The sequence below is a fragment of the Balaenoptera borealis genome, assembly GCF_965194805.1.
Source record: "Balaenoptera borealis genome assembly, chromosome: 18".
Classification (NCBI taxonomy): Eukaryota; Metazoa; Chordata; class Mammalia; order Artiodactyla; family Balaenopteridae; genus Balaenoptera; species Balaenoptera borealis.
In genome coordinates this window covers 1,975,870-1,994,606 of record NC_138877.1, presented here as the reverse complement: position 1 = coordinate 1,994,606, position 18,737 = coordinate 1,975,870, and the positions used below count along the sequence as shown (strand labels likewise).

At 43.0% G+C, this 18,737-nt stretch overlaps 1 protein-coding gene across 12 annotated transcripts in view; it reads right to left on the bottom strand.

Annotated features, from left to right (window-relative positions):
- Positions 1–18,737, bottom strand: part of IFT88 (intraflagellar transport 88) — a 74,896-nt gene that overhangs the window by 12,726 nt on the left and 43,433 nt on the right. For 10 of the 12 annotated variants that reach the window (XM_082364922.1, XM_082364920.1, XM_082364929.1 and 7 more), the window contains 8 exons: positions 16,194–16,280; positions 13,970–14,156; positions 11,357–11,465; positions 9,469–9,619; positions 8,858–8,973; positions 7,081–7,133; positions 5,347–5,412; positions 1,794–1,900 (listed from right to left, as the gene is read on the bottom strand). In XM_082364922.1, coding sequence (XP_082221048.1) covers positions 1,794–1,900; positions 5,347–5,412; positions 7,081–7,133; positions 8,858–8,973; positions 9,469–9,619; positions 11,357–11,465; positions 13,970–14,156; positions 16,194–16,280 — 876 coding nt within the window. Of the gene's footprint in view, positions 1–1,793; positions 1,901–5,344; positions 5,413–7,080; positions 7,134–8,853; positions 8,974–9,468; positions 9,620–11,356; positions 11,466–13,969; positions 14,157–16,193; positions 16,281–18,737 lie in introns of those variants that run through there. The other 2 variants (XM_082364926.1, XR_014236794.1) reach the window with 2 other exon arrangements.

The window sequence follows — 18,737 nt, the reverse complement described above, 5'->3', positions numbered from 1 at the left end:
GGTAAGCCGGTAAGGTAAGCACTGCGTAATTTAAACGCATCAACTGTAACTCGTCTGAGCTTACTAAGTGTCCTTAATTACACCATGGCGAGTACAACATAAGAATAAGAGGTCAGGTCTATGAGAGACACAGACAAAAGCTGACGATGTTCACTGAATACACAAATACTGTGATGAAGAGGAATCAAGAGGCTGAGTAGTCATTAGAAAGGAAAAGCCGTTTCAATGACATTTGATACTCATTTACAACAGTAAAATCACAAGCCCCCATGAGCAAAAGAGAACAATCAGGACAGGGGTTGCAGTCGGGTGCGGGGGGGTGGGGGGGGGGGGACCGGTGGGGGGGGGCTGCCACGTCAGAAGGAGAAGAGCACCTGTAGCGGCCCAGGCTGTCTAGATTCAAGGAGGGCAGGGGCTGGCAGGGGCTCTGAGGAGGGTGCGTGGCGGGCACAGGTCTCGACCTGACCCCTCAAGTTCACTTCCCAGGAGTCCTCGGAATCCATGTTTCCTAAAGCCTGAGTGCGGCCCCCGGAAGCAGGAGCTAGAAGGCTCCTGGCTCCTCACTGGGGTGGGGGGCGTCCGGCCGGGAGGCCCACTCCCACTCGGCTGCAGGGTCAGCACATGGACCCCATGCAGGATCCAGAACTTGCCTGAGCTCATGTGCACTGTTCAGTCACCGTTCGTGACAAACCACTGATGCTTAAACTTATGAAGTCTGAAGACTTCCAGATGCACCCACGGTTCTACACTAAGTAACTTCACAGAACTAGTTTTGAGCTCCAAAGAATTTCACGGTTTGAAATAGATACTTCTTTTTGATTCTTCTTAATAAAACAAATGTAATAGTAATTATGATGATAATTATGATAATTTGAACTTCCAATTTGTACTAGTTTAATTTTACAAAACTTTCACACAGTTATCTAATTAAATTAGCAATTGGTACGTGGTATTCAGCTGGTCTTCACAGCAGGTTGTAACTATATACCTTAGCAGTGGCATTTTAATACCAACTTGATGTTTTATAGGATTTTTAAGGTAAAGATCTAGGTCATGCTCATAATGCTTTTACAACTGATAATTTAAAAAAGAGAATAAAACAATCAGGTCACATCTTCAAAGCAAAAACAAGATAACCACATTTTGAAAGCAAATACGATATTTAGATTTAATTATCCAAGGTAATTAAATTCTTGAAAAAGCTTAAGCTTAAAGAATTTTCTTTCTATGAAAGGCGGATACTCAGAAATCATGTTAAAGTTTTAAATATTCTAGGCTCAAACACAGGAGGGATTATTCTCTCACAGAAGTAAAACACTTCAGGGAACACAGAAATACACCTGAAGCCTCTGTATCAGCAATCCTCAGAGCCATGCCCTACGATGCAACAGAGCAGCCCAACGAACTGCTGTTGTAGGCAAGTGACTGTCTCCTGGTTTCCACAGGCCACGAGACTCTCCAGCTGACACTGAAATAACATGCTAATGTAGCTAAGAAGTTACGTCTACAAATTAACCTGCAGCTATTTTGTACTGGGGAAATTACAATTGTTAGTCTATTAGTAGATTTCCACTAAAAACTACACTGAATCTATTGCACTTTCTCTGATTAGGAACTAGATTTTGACTGAATTTTATCCTAAAACTAGAGTTTTAGTTATTCCTCCTTTTATGCCACAGCAGAAAAATAACTGCAACTTAATTTCACTGACAGAAGCCCAGACGTCACTCAGCTGAGCTACAGAAGGCTGACATTTTCAAAATTGACAGCAGTTTTCGGCTCACATGACATACCTGTTCCCTGATTTCTTTCATTTTTTCCAATCTCTTGAGTTTTGTTGCATATTCTTGAACTTCTTTTAATCCAATATCTGTGCAGAGACGAACCAAGAAACGTAGACCTAAATTATGAAAAATATTTTTAGAAAAGTATTTATCCATAGTGTTCAAAGAACAATAAATCAATAAACTCAGTCTTCTGGGACCCGGGTAGGAATGCTGCTCACAAACAGTGTTTGTTTCTCTTGAAAAATCACTACACTTTGTATTCCTGGCCCTCTGAGAACTGACCTCCCTGGAAGAGGGTTTAGAGGGACTCTGCCCACCTGCCCTTCAGGAGAGACCACAGCATCTATAACCCAAGCCTTTATCTCCTCATCTGCTTCTCCTTTATACCACTTACGACTCCTGACATACTATATACTTGTTTACTGTCTTTTTCTTCCCACTAGAATCCAAGCTCCAGGAGGCCAGGATTCTGGTCTGTCTTGTTTTCTGCCTCACCCACAGGGCAGGAACAGTACTGTGTGCCAGCACTGCAGTCACCCCGTAAGAATCTGTAAGTTAGTGGCTAATTCATGACCATTAACGTATTACAGGAGTAATGGTACTAAAATCATCTAAAATGTCACACATTACTACTGTGTAAATTGCCTATGTATACATTTACCCTGATAATGCACAGTAAGAAGGTAATTTATATTTTCTATAAATAATACTCAATTATCTCTCTTATCTACCCATCCTTGGAAAGAGTGGCTTAGGAATATTTAATGTAAAATAAAGCCCACTGTTTTCAGTAGATATCCTCTGAAATTTAGCATGTCACCTGTAACTCTATGGAGCAGGTCAATTTTTGATAACTGAAGAATGTATTTTAAGATTAAATCACCCTTTGGGTTCATCAGAAAAGTACTCTGCTCAAAGTGAGACCTTACATGAGTGCAAGTGTTTTTCCTATGCTACCATAAGGTAGACTACTGATTACACCTGTTTTGAAAATTAAACAGGCCAGAGTACCTTGGACATTCCCCATGGCACAGATAATCACTCAACTTTTTTTTTTTTTAAACGCTTTTTAAAAAAAATAAATTTATTTATTTTTGGCTGCGTTTGGTCTTCGTTGCTGCATGCGGGCTTTCTCTAGTTGCAGCAAGCAGGGGCTACTCTTCGTTGCGGTGCACGGGCTTCTCATTGCGGTGGCTTCTCTTGTTGCGGAGCACGGGCTCTAGGCGCACGGGCTCAGTAGTTGTGACTCATGGGCTCTAGAGCACAGGCTCAGTAGTTGTGGCGCACGGGCTTAGTTGCTCTGCGGCATGTGGGATCTTCCCGGACCAGGGCTCGAACCCGTGTCACCTGCCCTGGCAGGCGGATTCTTAACCACTGCGCCACCAGGGAAGTCCCAATCATTCAACTTTTACAGTGAATCTTAAACTCTCTTTAAAGAAAGAAAAGTGGCCTTGCTTGGAGGTGCTCCCTTTGCTGTCCAGTGCGGAGGTGCTGCAGCTACTGCAGTGGTCCTCAACCGGCAGCAGCTGCATCCCCAGGGGACACCCGACAATGTCATAACAGGAAGTGTGCTCCTGGCACCCAGTGGGTGGAGCGCAGGGATGCTGCTAGAACATTCTAGAATCCACAGGATGGCCCCACAGCACAGGATTATCCGATCCCAAATGTCAGTGCTGCCGAAGCTGAGAAACTCTGCCCAGCAGACTGTTGGGTTTCCACTCCCCAAAAGCTATTACTGCTCTCATTTAATCTCTAAAGTATCAGTTCCCCAATGTGACTGAAGTTAAGAATCACATTAAAAGCTGTTAAAAAAGAAATAGGAAAATAAATAGATGAGAAAAAAAAAAAAGAAATAGGAAAAATCAGATATCTGGGTCCACTGCAAACGTGAATGAGAATCTCTGTAGGTTGGGCTACAGATTTGTAGTTTTTACAGGTTTTACAAGTAATTCCCATGTATCCTGTTTTCTGACTGGCATTTGGAAACTGCTGTGAGCTAACGGACCCACATCGGACCAGCATTACAAAACTCCTCGCCCTTAGGCTCTTAGCAAAGGCCATAATTCTGAGCTCTCTGCTTTCACAGAAGTCAAATTGAGAAAAATATTACTGAAGGAACATGCAGCACGTCTAACCCCCGGACCAGGCTGCGCCACTGAAAACGTGGCCCAGAAAAGACCTGTTTTCACTGAAATGTGCTGTTTTGTGTGCACGGTCACTGAAGGACAACATTCAAAACGGTCTTTTCAAACACATGATTTGTTGGAGGGATGTTAGTAAAGCTAGGAGCTATGACATCTTCCAGTGACCTTTTATCTACTCTCCTCTGTGTCTCGACACGACTGAAGAGTTGAAAGGATTTTCTTCTTCCCAAAGAATTACTTTTTATTTCCTTATAAATAGTACAGATTATAAAACCAACTGTATCTGCTCTCCTCCTTTAGTCACAAAGCTACTCGGGGCCATGTATAGTTTAGTGAGAATGTGAGACCTATGAATGTGGTTATTTTGTACTCTTCCGGATCCTGATCTTGTTGCTGTTACTGTAACACTGTTACTTCAAGTTGCATCAAATCTACTGTGCAATAAGACTGGAAGAACTGAATATTTTATACAAAGCCAACTTTATAAAAGGGAAATAAGTTACATATAATGTTTTAAAATTAATTTGCCACCAGTATCAGCAAGATTATTAATGTTCTATTATCATAAACTCTAAAGGTATTTTTTCAGTCTCAAAAAGTTATAATTAAATGGATGGTTTAAAATGCCTTTTCTAGGGCTTTCCTGGTGGCACAGTGGTTAAGAATCTGCCTGCCAATGCAGGGGATATGGGTTCGATCCCTGGCTCGGGAAGATCCCACATGCCGCGGAGCAACTAAGCCCGTGCGCCACAACTACTGAGCCTTCACTCTAGAGCCTGCAAGCCACAACTACTGAACCCACGTGCCACAACTACTGAAGCCTGCGCGCCTAGAGGCCGTGCTCCGCAACGAGAAGCCACTGCAATGAGAAGGCCGTGCTCCGCAACGAGAAGCCACTGCAATGAGAAGGCCGTGCTCCGCAACGAGAAGCCACTGCAATGAGAAGCCCGCGCACCACAACGAAGAGTAGCCCCTACTCGCCGCAACTAGAGAAAGCCTGCGTGCAGCAACGAAGACTCAACGCAGCCAAAGATAAAATAAAATAAATAAATTTATAAAAAAGAATTTTTTTAAAGAAATAAAATGCCTTTTCTATAAAATACCACAGTTTATGAACTTTAAAAAATAATAAACCAAAATTTATTCTTAAAATTTCATAAAGCTTTGAAATATAGATCTGTTTACTACTGAAGAGAATTCAGTGGTACATTTAAATCCATCAACAAATTCTATAAAAATGTGTACTTGCATAGTCAAATTTTCTGATCCTATAACCACATATTTAAACATATGTACCACAAATTATAGGTTGGTATCTATGTATGCAATTACTGTAGCAAAGGTAATTATTACATATTAGGACATAAAATGTGAGAACCTATACTTTCAAAGTTACAAAATGTAGGCTCACTTACATTCAACATTTTCTGGAAATTTTCTGTGAATATCTTTGTAAGTATCTAATGCTTTTTGGTAGTTACCTATAAGTGAAGGAGAAAAAACAAACATACTAGCAGATTATAGAAATTAACAGGATTCAGCAAAATACTAATTTAAATTCAATATGCTGGCACCATTTCATTGGTTTAGAAGGATGACTTTCATGTTTGCCATAGGCATAAATAACCATTCCCAATATAACTTCTGTTTTTTGTTTGTTTGTTTTGGCTGTGCAGCATGTGGGATCTTAGTTCCCCGACCAGGGATCAAACCTGTGCCCCATGCGGTGGAAGCGTGGAGTCCTAACACCTGGACCGCCAGGGAGGTCCCTCAATATAACTTCTGGAAGAAAATGTACAGATAAAATAAATCTGAAAAAGGGGTAGAGCGGAAGTAAATGGTTGAAACTTAGTTCTACTTCTTAAAATAAACGAAGTAATAACATTAATTTCAACGTTATTCACTTGGAAAAGATGAAAAATAACTTGTTTTGCAGTTTTTATTTTCAAACATTAAAAAGTTTACAGAAAGCATTTTGTTTTGTAATAAAATAATTTAGCTTCACATGGCAGCAAAGAATAGGAAAAATGAATTTTGGATCAAAGACCTTTGCTAAAATCTCAGGAAAGAGTTATGCCCTTACGTCTGGGCCTCCTGTACAAGGGGGTGGCCCGCCGGCCTCAGCGTCGGGGTGGAGGCTGAACAAGACGGAGACCGGAGCACCCAGCGCACAGCCGGGCCGGCTAAGGTGGCTGCTCTTCCCCTCGCCTGCGCTTCAGCGCTCAAACCCGAGGAACACACACACACGCACACACACACGCGTGCACGCGCGTCACAGGACAGGCGCTAAACGCACGCAGGCAACTCAGACTCGCCCTGACGTAAATAAAATGTGTATACAGCGAGGTCTTCCCGCCAACGGGAAACACGGTAACATTAGAGACCAACCCTCAAAATGACTTGAGGCCACACCGCACCTGTGTCCCGCTGCCACCTGAGGGGCTCTCGGAGGCGGACAGAGGGCCCTAAGAAACGGCGGGGACTGCTGCCGGTGGTCACAGCTCACGCTTCCCTGGGTAAGGGAGTTCTCCTCCTGGACATCTGTTTGCTCTATAAGAGGGACTGCATTCTTCACACTTAACTACATTAGCATGTTATTTTAACTACACTAAACATTTTAACCACAGTGTTAACATTTATCTCCTGTTTAATCTTGATATTTTAACAGTATCGTTCACTTCATGGCTAGTCCCAAACCATTAACACACTGACACTGCAGAACAGGCCAGCAGCACAGGACAGGATAAAGACAGTCACTGAAAACACAACCAGGATGACTAGTGACATCTGCTGTACAAAATCAAGTCCTGCGGCCCCAGTTCTGGGCTCTCCTCAGCTTTTCAGGTGTGAGAGGCTCACACATTGGGCAGAGCACACAGGATGTTTAGAATGAGGTGACTAGATGGGACTTCCCTGGCGGCCCAGTGGTCAAGACTCCCTGCTTCCAATGCAGGGGATGCGGGTTAGTAAACGTAACTTTTATCTGTACGTAGTAACCACTGTGTCTTTCATATAATGCTTGATATGTGTACTTATCAAAAGTTAATCTTAATAAATAAATCTACAATAGGAACACATTTATATGCATAATTACCTAAAAGATAGAAGCAAGCAACACATATTAAAGTGAATAAAATTAAAGCATTTACCACTTCTTCTAAAACAACTAGCTACCATCAGCTGCCATTTCACTTGTGTGGGCCTGTAAAAGAAATAAATTATGTGAAATTAGAGATGAAACAAAAATAATCTGTGATGGCCAAACAGTTTTATAAAGCTAAGCTACATATCTGTACTATCTTTCAATTACTTTTTGACATTTGATTAGATCATCTTTATTATTAAAAATAGCATATATACAATTTCCTTCATTATTATCTGTCAAATTTATATTAGGAAATTTAAATTTAGAGTCCTTCAATTAACTCACACCTTTATTTAGACATTCTTATAAGAACCACCTCACCAGTTTGGGTAAAGACCACAGCATTCTATTTTAAACATTTTTATTACCTTTGCCATATCTTATACTTAGTACCTAAGGCTTAGAAACCTAGGCTTAGGCCTGCAAATTTAGTATCCAAGAGGCAATTTTTGACCTTGTGTTTGAACAATTAGACTTCAACTAAAAAGAAAGTAAAAAAGAAATCTATTTTCTTTTTTTTCCCTTAAAAAGAAATGAATTTCTTTTCTAAAATAAACATGACCAGAATTTCTAAAGACTACTACTAAAAATTTCTGAGAAAAACAAAATTTGAAGGAATAAAAGACTAGGGAATAATTTAATGCTCTCCTCACTTCTCTTTTTTTTCAAATTGAGGTATAGTTGATTTACAGTATTAGTTTCAAGTGTACAACACAGTGATTCAAAATTTTTATAGATTATACTCCATTTATAGTTATTATAAAATATTGGCTATACTTCCTGTGCTGCACAATACATCCTTGTATCGTATTTATTTTATACATAGTAGTTTGTACCTTGTAATCCCTTACCCCTACCTTGTCCCTCTCCGCTCCCCTCTCCCCACATCTAATGTTAAAATTCAATTTGGCCAAATACAAAACACAACATGATATATCCCAATTATTTTTGAATAATGAATAAAACATTCTGATATGAATTTAAAGACATTTTTAAGAGTTTTTTTTTTTTTAATAAGTTTCCTCACTTTGATTTCTGTTCTGTCTGAAGTTAATATTGCTATTCCTGCTTTCTTTCTTTTTTTTTTTTTTTAAATAAATTCATTTATTTATTTAATTTTGGCTGCGTTAGGTCTTTGTTGCTGCACGCAGGCTTTCTCTAATTGCGGCGAGCGGGGGCTACTCTTTGTTGCGGTGCGCGGGCTTCTCAATGAGGTGGCTTTTCTTGTTGCAGAGCATGGGCTCTAGGCGTACGGGCTTCAGTAGTTGTGGCTCGCAGGCTCTAGAGTGCAGGCTCAGTAGTTGTGGCACACGGGCTTAGCTGCTCCGTGGCATGTGGGATCTTCCCAGACCAGGACTCGAACCCGTGTCCCCTGCATTGGTAGGCGGATTCTTAACCACTGCGCCACCAGGGAAGTCCTGATTTTTAATATATAATGTATATCAATTACAAATTGAGACCAATGAAACATTTCAATTAGGACTCTTTCAGAAATGAAACTTTGTCTTTGGACTGAGATAGTCATTTTCTGATTGATAAAGAAATAATACTTGTTTACTGAGATGTGAAAAAGAAAAATACACACAGAAAAGTACCTTGAAGGTATTTTTTAAAACATTTGCATAAAAAGGAAATATATTTATCATAATAAAGACCAAGTCAAATGAAACACAAGAAAATCGAAATGATGCCTGAATGTTCACTAATAACTGCTCATGAACTCAGTACGTCTATCAGATTGTAGACATTTAACTAAACATAAAATCGTAACAGTTACCTACTGTATAAGAGAAGCTCTTTCAAAGTACTGAATGGCTTTTTCACAAAACTGGGTGTCGATGTAATAGGCCCCGAGCCACTCGATGACTTCAATATTGGACGGGAAATACCTATACGACTGGAAACGGAGGTGTGACAAAAGAACTTCAGTCACAACGCACAGTTCACTCCCCAACATCTTCCCCACAGGCTGGATTAAGTTATACAGTGTGGCATTTCTTAATTAAAAAGTATGAGCTGTCACAAGCACTGTTCAAGTTTTGAAACTATGTAAGATTTGGAAAACTTAAGATTTGTTTGACACATTTTTCAATTATCTATAAACATCTTTTTGATGTACTGATATATGATCCGAGTCAAATTAAATATGCAATAGACTCAAAAGGGATTAAATCATCCTTCAAGAGAAAAATGCATTGGTACCTTTTATTTTACTTTTTATTAAAATAATCAAAAACTAACTTTATATTCCACAAATGTTTTATTTTAAATCATTATTTATTTAAAAGCTAATAAGCATTTATAATTTTTAAAAATTAAAAGGCCTGCTGTCTTTTTTATAACAATTCACAAAAGGCTAAAAAGCAGAAGGAAGGCAAGTCTGCACACCCACCTCATAGTAATACTGGAATGCTTGGGATTTATCCCCCTCACTGTCATATAGTCCTCCCAGTTTCGACAAAGCTCTGGAGTCAGTTGGAACAACACTGATCAGCTGCATTAACCATTCCATAGCTTGATTGGGATCTTCCATTAATTCGTATCTTAGACAATTTCAATGAAGGATAACACAATTTTTCTAAATTCACTGATCAATAAGCAAACCTAAAACCAACATTTCATAAAAATATTTCCTAGTCTGTACTAATGTGCTACTTAATACTGTTTACTCTGGCTTTCGTCAGGGATGAGGATGAAAAATGGTCATACTGGCAATAACACTTTTGTCCCATATATATATATATATATATATATATATGGGACATATATATATATATACACACACACACCTTGCTTTTCCTTTTACTTCATTACTACCCACTAAGATCAACTGCCAAATTTCTAGTAGAATTAATAGTGTGCTGTTTTATTCAAAGTTTTGTCCAAAATTTGTCCTTAAAAAAAATGCCTGAATGCTGTGTTTCAATTATTCTACCTCTCTTAAATGTTCAACATTTTAAAGGAATGGTTTCCATGTATTTTCCATTGAGTTTTCCCTAATTACATTACAAGCCCAAGACAGTTTTTTGTAGCTTTAATGCCTAGTAAGTCCTCTGTATGCACTCAAATAATTTATTCACACCAGTACTTATTGATTACTTACTATTTATTTTGTATTAGTTGTCTTAATGAAATGAAAATATTCCAATCCAAAGTTTCACTGAAAAAGAGCCTTGGGGCTTCGCTGGTGGCGCACTGGTTACGAATCCGCCTGCCAATGCAGGGGACATGGGTTTGAGCCCTGGTCCAGGAAGATCCCACATGCCACGGAGCAACTAAGCCCGTGCACCACAACTACTGAGCCTGTGCTCTAGAGCCCACAAACCACAACTACTGAGCCCTCGTGCCACAACTACTGAAGCCTGCTCACCTAGAGCCCGCGCTCCACAACAAGAGAAGCCACCACAATGAGAAGCCCGTGCACCACAATGACGAGTAGCCCCCGTTTGCTGCAACTAGAGAAAGCCTGCGTGCAGCAACCAAGACCCAATGCAGCCAAAAATATATAAATAAAATAGATAAATTTATTAAAAAAAGAAAAAAAAGAAGAGCCTTCTATTTTTAATGATGACAAATGTGATACCATAAGAAATACATAAAAATAAGGAAATGTATTCAAACAGCCTCAAACACAACAACTGCTTGACTGGATCCAAACTGATCGGGAACTGGGCACCAGCAGGTCATGACACTGGCACCTTCAGAGGCATGAACTGGACAAAACAAAAAGGCTAAAAGAAATAACTATGCCACTATCTGTTCTAAAATTAACATTTTTTATCAAAAAAAATTTTATCTACCCTACCAGAAGCACAGGAGACAATACTCAAAATTTTTTAATCATTATCATTATTATTATTTTTTTTTTTGGCTGCGCCACACGGCTTGCGGGGTCTTAAGTTCCCTGACCCGGGGTCAAATCCGGGCCCTGGCAGTGAGAGCGAGGAGTCCTACCCACTGGACGGCCAGGGAATTCCCTGAAGGGTCTAATTTACGCTCAATGAACATCTTGTGTGGACTCGACATGATACCCAATTACTTCAATTATTATGTCTAAAAATTAGTACTAGTTGCAACTTCTAAATAATTCCTCCTACAATGCAAATGACCCTTTAAAACAGGATCACTCAAATAATATTTTCATCACATATTAATTTGACAGTTAGGTTTTAAAATATACCCCCATCAATTAATTCACTGGTTAAGCTTATTTAATAAGTGGTACTCAATCACCAACTGAGTGAATTAATAACTGTCCTTAAGTTTTTCACATAAGATACATATTTGCTATCTGGTAAAGGACTTGGGCGCTGTTTCTTAGGATTGCGTGAAGTTTCAGGAAACAGTCCAAAGCTTCATCAAGCCGGTTTAGCTTCTTATAGGTAAGGCCTTTAAAAAGAAGAAAGAGAAAAAAAGGTAAGCTATAAATACTAGTACTGGTAGTAATTTTCTCAAAGTAACAGAATGAATATTTAAATATAGGTAAATAGTCATCCAAAAGAGAAAATAAAGATGAACACAATCAAAAAAAAAAAAAAGGAACAAGGCAGGGGCAGGAAATTCCACTAATGTTTGGCAGACACTAAACCATGAAAGCTTTAGTGCATGTTTTGAAGTGTTGAGGGGAGCAGGAATGACAAACATTAAAAGAACAGCACAAACAGTTCAGAAATGGGCTGGGTTACAGAATTTAGTTAAAGTCAGGGAGGACTGGGACTTCCCTGGTGGTCCAGTGGGTAAGAGTCAGTGCTCCCAATGATGGGGGGCTGGGTTCGATCCCTGGTTGGGGAACTAGATCCCGCATGCATGCTGCAACTAAGACCAGGTGCAGCAAGAATGAATGAATTTATGAATGAATGAATGAATATTTTTTAAAAAATAAATAAACTCAAGGAGGACTAAGGGACAAGTAATAAACAGTGCCAGGACAAGTGATTATGCATGACGAAAAAAACCACACATTCCTCTCCTGAATTTATTCCTTTTTCAAATAAATTCAATTTTTATTTTAAAACTAAATAGAAAAAACAAAGCTATAAAAGCATAAAAGGAGGGCTTCCCTGGTGGCGCAGTGGTTGATACTCTGCCTGCCAATGCAGGGGATACGGGTTCGAGCCCTGGTCTGGGAAGATCCCACATGCCGCGGAGCAACTAGGCCCGTGAGCCACAACTACTGAGCCTGCGCATCTGGAGCCTGTGCTCAGCAACAAGAGAGGCCGCGATAGTGAGAGGCCCGCGCTCCGCGATGAAGAGTGGCCCCCGCTTGCCGCAACTAGAGAAAGCCCTTGCACAGAAACGAAGACCCAACACAGCCATAAATAAATTAATTAATTAAAAAAAAAAAAAGCATGAAAGGAAAATGATTTTGTCATCTTGGGGTAGGGAAGGGTTTCATAAAGCAATAAACAAATGAAGCCACAAATTTTCAAAAACCAAATTTGACTACATAAAAAATAGAAAAATTCTGTTTCACAGAAGAAATTATAAAGCTCCCTTAAGCGACAGACTAAGAGAGGCATTTAAACATATGAAGAGGCCAAATGGACGGGGGCCTGGTGAGTGACCTCATGCCCCCAGGCCCCCACACTCACCCCTCTTCTCCCAACCCCTCAGTGCCAGGTAGAGTTGCTAATGCCCCCTGCCCCTCCCGTCCCACCCAGCCCAGCCCGGGGAGGAGAGATCCAGCTGCCTGGACACTCCCAGGACACAGACGAGACAGACGGCGCCATGGTGGGGAGTGGGCAGGCCTCGAAGGTCCCACTCAGCCTCAGCTGCAAACTCCTAGATTCCAGAAGGCCAGGCTCATCAGACATGGAGGAAAGATTGTCACAGGAAAGAGAGGATAACATGAACAAGCCAACCAAAGAAGCAGGAGAAGAAACCTTCAGAGGAAACTTCACTGAAAAGCCAAGACATGAGCCTGCACTGCATCAACATGTGTCTGCAACAGCACGAGCTCACGATGGGGTGGGGGTGGGGGGGATGAGGGGTACACACAGGGGGGGCACAAATGGGGGGGCACGACGGGGGGCATGACGGGGGGACACGATGGGGGTCAGGTGACCTCTGACAGGCAGGGGAGGGATGGGGTGGTGTGAGCCTTCAGGTCTCTAACAGTTTATTAAAGACAAAATCTGAAGTAAAAATAACAAAATGTAAAAATGTGTTAAATATAGGTGGTAGGTACAGAGGTATGCTTTTTCTCTCTTTTTTTTTTTAGTGTTTGAAATTGTTTGTAATTAAAAAGGAAGGGACTTCCCTGGTGGTGCAGTGGTTAAGAGCCCACCTGCCAGTGCAGGGGACACAGGTTCAAGCCCTGGTCCAGGAAGATCCCACATGTCATGGAGCAACTAAGCCTATGCGCCACAACTACTGAGCCTGCATGCCACAATTACTGAGCCCGTGTGCCACAACTACTGAAGTCCACGCACCTAGAGCCCGTGCACCGCAACGAAGAGTAGCCCCCGCTCACCGCAACTAGAGAAAGCCAGTGCGCAGCAACAAAGACCCAACGAAGTGAAACATAAATAAATTTATTAAAAAAAAAAAAAAAAAAGAAAAGAAAGGAAGAAAATGAGATTTTTTCCCCCACCTATCAGTTTGGCAAAAGTTGAATTATAATATCCAGTATTAGCAGGAATTCGGGAAACATTCTCATACCACAGTGGGAGGAACCTGAAAGTCTTTTTAGAGGAAATTTCGGCAACATCTACCCAAATCTCACAAGTGTCCACATTCTGAGTCATTAATTCCATTAAAAATAGTCTATAATCCAAGAGTCTTCTTTTCAACTTTTTGTTGCAAGGAACTCTTCCTCTCAATGAATTGGAGCTTTTTAAGCAAAAAAAAAAAAAAAAAAAAAAAAAGAAGGCAATTTTGCCTGTTTTACTTACCAATATTGTAAAGTGCTTCAGTACAAGAAGAATCATTTCTTAGAGCCTCTTTATAGAATTCAGCTGCCTTCTCATAGTCACCATTTGCAAAAACTGTATTCCCTTTATTAGTAAGAGCTGACGGGTTATATCTGTCAGAGTTCACAGCTAAATCTGCATAGCTACTGGCTTGTGCGAACTCATTCTCCTAAAGTACAAAAATATACAAATTATTTGAAGTTCACTGTACCCCTTCTGCCTCTTCTGAGATTACAGACATGATAAAGGGACTTTCCGAGATTACAGACAGGATAAACAAGCACATATTTTACATATCTTGGCTTCGCTGGACTCACTCCACAAAAGGTCTTACTTGTCAAGAAGTTTCTTACAACCGACTGCTCCACAGCTATGGTCTGGACACCAGCACCACTTCCACAGCAGCGGTTCCATCTCCAGCACCCACCTTCCTGCCATCGCTGACTGCAGGTGGGAGCTCCCCACACCCACGGCACCCGCCCAGCTAGAGGCCCCACCGCCCTCCTGCCCCGTCACCCTGGGTCACCCTGGCTGCATGGCCGGTGGGTCCCGCATCGCCACAGCCCACGCCTCCGCTCCGTCCCCACCGCCAGTGCCTGATTAGGACACGGCTGGGCTGGCATTCACCTGTGCCGCGAGGGCCTCCCACCTCTCACAACATAACTGCTGGTGCCTCATCGGCGTGGCTGAGGGAGGGGCGCTGCTTCCCACCTCCCATCCCCCGTGATCCTTGTCCAGTGGCCGTGCATGTGAACGTGTGGCGGCACCTTACCCTCTGAAGGTCCTTCCCAGTCTCCAGGGGCAGGGCGGGTGCAGACTCGCACCCCTGGCCCAGCTCGCCCTCGCTCCCCACCCATGTCCAGCTATTGCTCCTGCAGAGGACCCAGATCCGCGCCGGGCTGGGCTGTGGACCACAGAGGGCATCCGAGTCCCGCAGACCTCTCCACCAAGTTCACGGGCACCTGGGTTGTTTCCACCCACTCCTGGTTATTATGAATAACGCTGCTCTGAACATTCACATACAAGTATCTGTGTGGACTCCCTAAGAGCGGGGTGCTGCCATCATAAACACTAAACCGTGTAACACTGTCTTTTGGATTAAGCTTCAGGCACAACTTAGAAGAGCAGTGATGGGTTGCTGACGGGGACTGGAGAGATGTGAGGGGATGACCTCAGGGTCCAGGGAGGGAAGGGCAGCTGCACACGGAGGGAAGGGGAGGGGGAAGGGAAGGGGAGAGGGGAGGGGGAGGGGAGGGGGAAGGGGAGGGGAGAGGGGAGGGGGAGGGGAGGGGGAAGGGAAGGGGAGAGGGGAGGGAGAGGAGAGGGAGAGGGGAGGGAGAGGGGGAGGGGGAGGGGGGAGGGGAGGGGGAGAACACGAGGCGGCTGCAGGTGCAAAGGCCCAGCCCTGCTCCAGCGGACCGTCCTGCAGGGTGGGCTGAGCCTTCCCCCGCCGCCCCCCCCAGGGGCCTTTGTTCTCCCGTGCCCCCTCTCTGCTCTCACCATGCCTGCCCCCCCCAAAGCCGTCATGCTTTGCTAGTTCCTTTCCTGTCTCCTCCACGGACTTGCACTCTGGCCTCCTCAGCCCCCAGCCCTGTGCTCTGCTCACACCCTGGAGACACCGCCTGCTGTCTGCGTACCAGAGACAGGGCTTCAACAATTCACAGCTACTTCTCACAGTTCCGGAGGCTGGAGGTCAAAGACCAGGGGGTCAGCAGGCCTGGTATCTGGTGAGGGCCCACGTCCACATCTGCAGACGGCCTCCTTGCTGTGTCCTCACAGGGCACAGGGCTCTGGTCCCCTTCTCCTCTAATAAAGGCACTAATCCCATCATGGGGGCTCCCCTCATGACCTCAGCTAACCCTAATTCCCCACCTCCAAATACAGTCACATTGGGTGTTAGGGCTTCAAAGATGAATTTTGGGGAGACAATCATTCCGTCCATGGCATCTATCATCAAAGCTTAAACCTCTACAGAGACAACCACGCATTTTATCTCTAACCCTGATTTCCCACCTGAGATCAGCTCCACAGGTCCTCCCTCCGTCCTCCTTCTGAGATGGCCTCGCACTCACGTCCACCACCCAAGCGGCCCCCAGACCCACCCCAGCCGTGCTGTCCTTCTCCACCCCGCTTCTCCAGAGCCCCTCCTTGGGCAGCAACGTAAAAATACCACAGTACCAACGTAGTTATGAAAAGCAGAACTCACCAAATAATACAGGAATGAGAGGTTGGTTGCAGCTGCACTCTTCACACTACTGTCCTTTTTTTCAAACATTTTTAAGGTCTCTACAGCCTAAAAATGAAATATCTGCAAGTTATTACCTTTGTAATATGATAGCATTTAGGCTTAAGTTTGGGGACAAGACCAGGGAAGGCACAGAGGGGTGATTAGTGTGTTCAGGAAAACAGATGACAGATGAGAATTTCACTTGATTATCAGTACTTGTGAAAAAGAATTCTCAAAACTGGGATAGAAAGCAATTCTGGGAGCGTCACAAAGTGACCTGATACAGATCCAAATGTAACTACACTCTGAAGCCATGAGGAAAGCACATTTTTACCCCCTGGCAAGTCTGAGATGCCCCGACCTGGCAGGACACTTGGGATGACAGGCTCCTTGCATGAGAGGTGGATGAGTTCTCCACCTAGAAGTTACTGAAAGGTACCAGAAACAGGAAAAAGACATGGTTTTCCTTCCTTCCTTTACAATACATTTACTGAATAGAAAATGCTTGGCTGCTGGCTCCTGGGGAGCAGTTGTGTCCAAGCAAAGCCCTGCTCAGCTTCTGCAGGGGCCGCAGCTGCTGCTGCTGGACGCCCGTGTGGTCCGAGCCCTGAGCCGGTGGACGCCGTGCGGTCCGAGCCCTGAGCCGGTGGACGCCGTGCGGTCAGAGCCCTGAGCCGGTGGACGCCGTGCGGTCCGAGCCCTGAGCCGGTGGACGCCGTGCGGTCAGAGCCCTGAGCCGGTGGACGCCGTGTGGTCCGAGCCCTGCGCCGGGCCACCGAGCACGTGACTCTCCTGCGGCCAAGGGCAGGAGAGCTGCACACCCGGTCATAGCGCAGTAAAGAACTGCTCTCTTAAAGGGTCTTGATTACTCGAGAGAAAACTGTTGAAAGTTTCCAGACCATTAGTTTATAATCCCACAAAGTAAATTCTGTAAGAGAAAAACCCAAACGCCATACCCTCCATCTTGAGACCCCCTTTCTCACTTTCTTTCTTGGAAGGCTCTTCCATAACAAGAAGCTCCTAAAACTTACCTGGAAGTGACTCCCTGCAGAAGCCACCTCACCAACTCTACCCAACCCCAGCTCCTCTTCTGAGCCTCTAAGCTTTATAAGCTGCATTTCACATTGAATAAGAATTGAGATGTTTTCATCTTTACTTACAGATTGTGTCACTATAAATGTATGTGCTAATTTAAAATATAAGGCAAGTGGGGACTTCCCTGGAGGTCCAGTGGTGAGGACTCCACGCTTTTGCTGCTGAGGGCGTGGGTTCAATCTCTGGTCAGGGAACTAAGATCTCACAAGCCGTGTGGCACGGCCAAAAATAATTAATTAATTAATTAATTATAAGGCACGTGAATAGGCATAACTCACATATCCATTGAATCCTCTGACTCAAGTAGACTGTAGAGGGGAAGAAGGCTGTTCTCTGATATTTCTGACATCCAGAAAGCAGAACCCGAAAGCAAACTAACAACAATGGTAATTCTTTAAAAACGGAACGCTATCAGTTTATATCGTTCCTTTCAAAGCAGCTATTCACATTATAGTCAAGGAAATGTGTTGGATCTTAAAATTCTGATATTTGTTAATCTGTGGCTCATCGATAACAATACTTTAAGACTATGTTTAACACCAAATCTATTCTCCCCACAAAAGATTGCTACGAATCCAAACAATACATCAAGAACAATGCAACCCGAAGTTATTATTCAGAAGAATTAACAAGAATATTTAGAACTTAAAACATTCATTTAAAAACATGGACAGAGTAAAAACATATTTCAAATTTTAAGCTTCTAAACTACAGCTATCCTGAAAAGGTTAATATTCTAAAAAAAGGAACATTCTCAGGTATTTTTGGCTTTGAAATAGGCTGTTTTCATACTGTTCTTTACACATTCAATGAATGCATCTCTAATATTTCTGTTTTTAAAAGTAAAATAATGTAAATCAATTTATAAATTAAACAGATAAAAGTTCACAATAAAATTTAGTTGTAAATGGCAAAACAAATAATGAAGATAAACATTGTTAGTTTGGGGGTATTTTTCCCCAAGAAGAATTAGGAAAATAGACAAATCTCCGTTTTGGTTTTCTTTCCTGGCTGATGCCGTCCACTAAGGGCTTCAGCTTTCCTCTGGGTATGTCTGTCCACCACCACTGGCTTTCACCCCATCCACCTGTGGCTTTAGTGGAGTTCTTTCTCTGCTACAAAACAACACTATCACCACAAAAAAACCATACTCTGAGATTTCAATTTCAGCATTTTTTTTGAAAAACATTTACAACATTACGCCAAGTTGTAAACGAAGCATCTTCGGGCTTCCCTGGTGGCACAGTGGTTAAGAATCCGCCTGCCAATGCAGGGTACATGGGTTCGAGCCCTGGTCCGGGAAGATCCCACATGCCGTGGAGCAACTAAGCCCGTGTGCCACAACTACTGAGCCTGCGCTCTGGAGCCCATGAGCCACAACTACTGAGCCCATGTGCCACAACTACGGAAGCCCGCGCACCTAGAGCC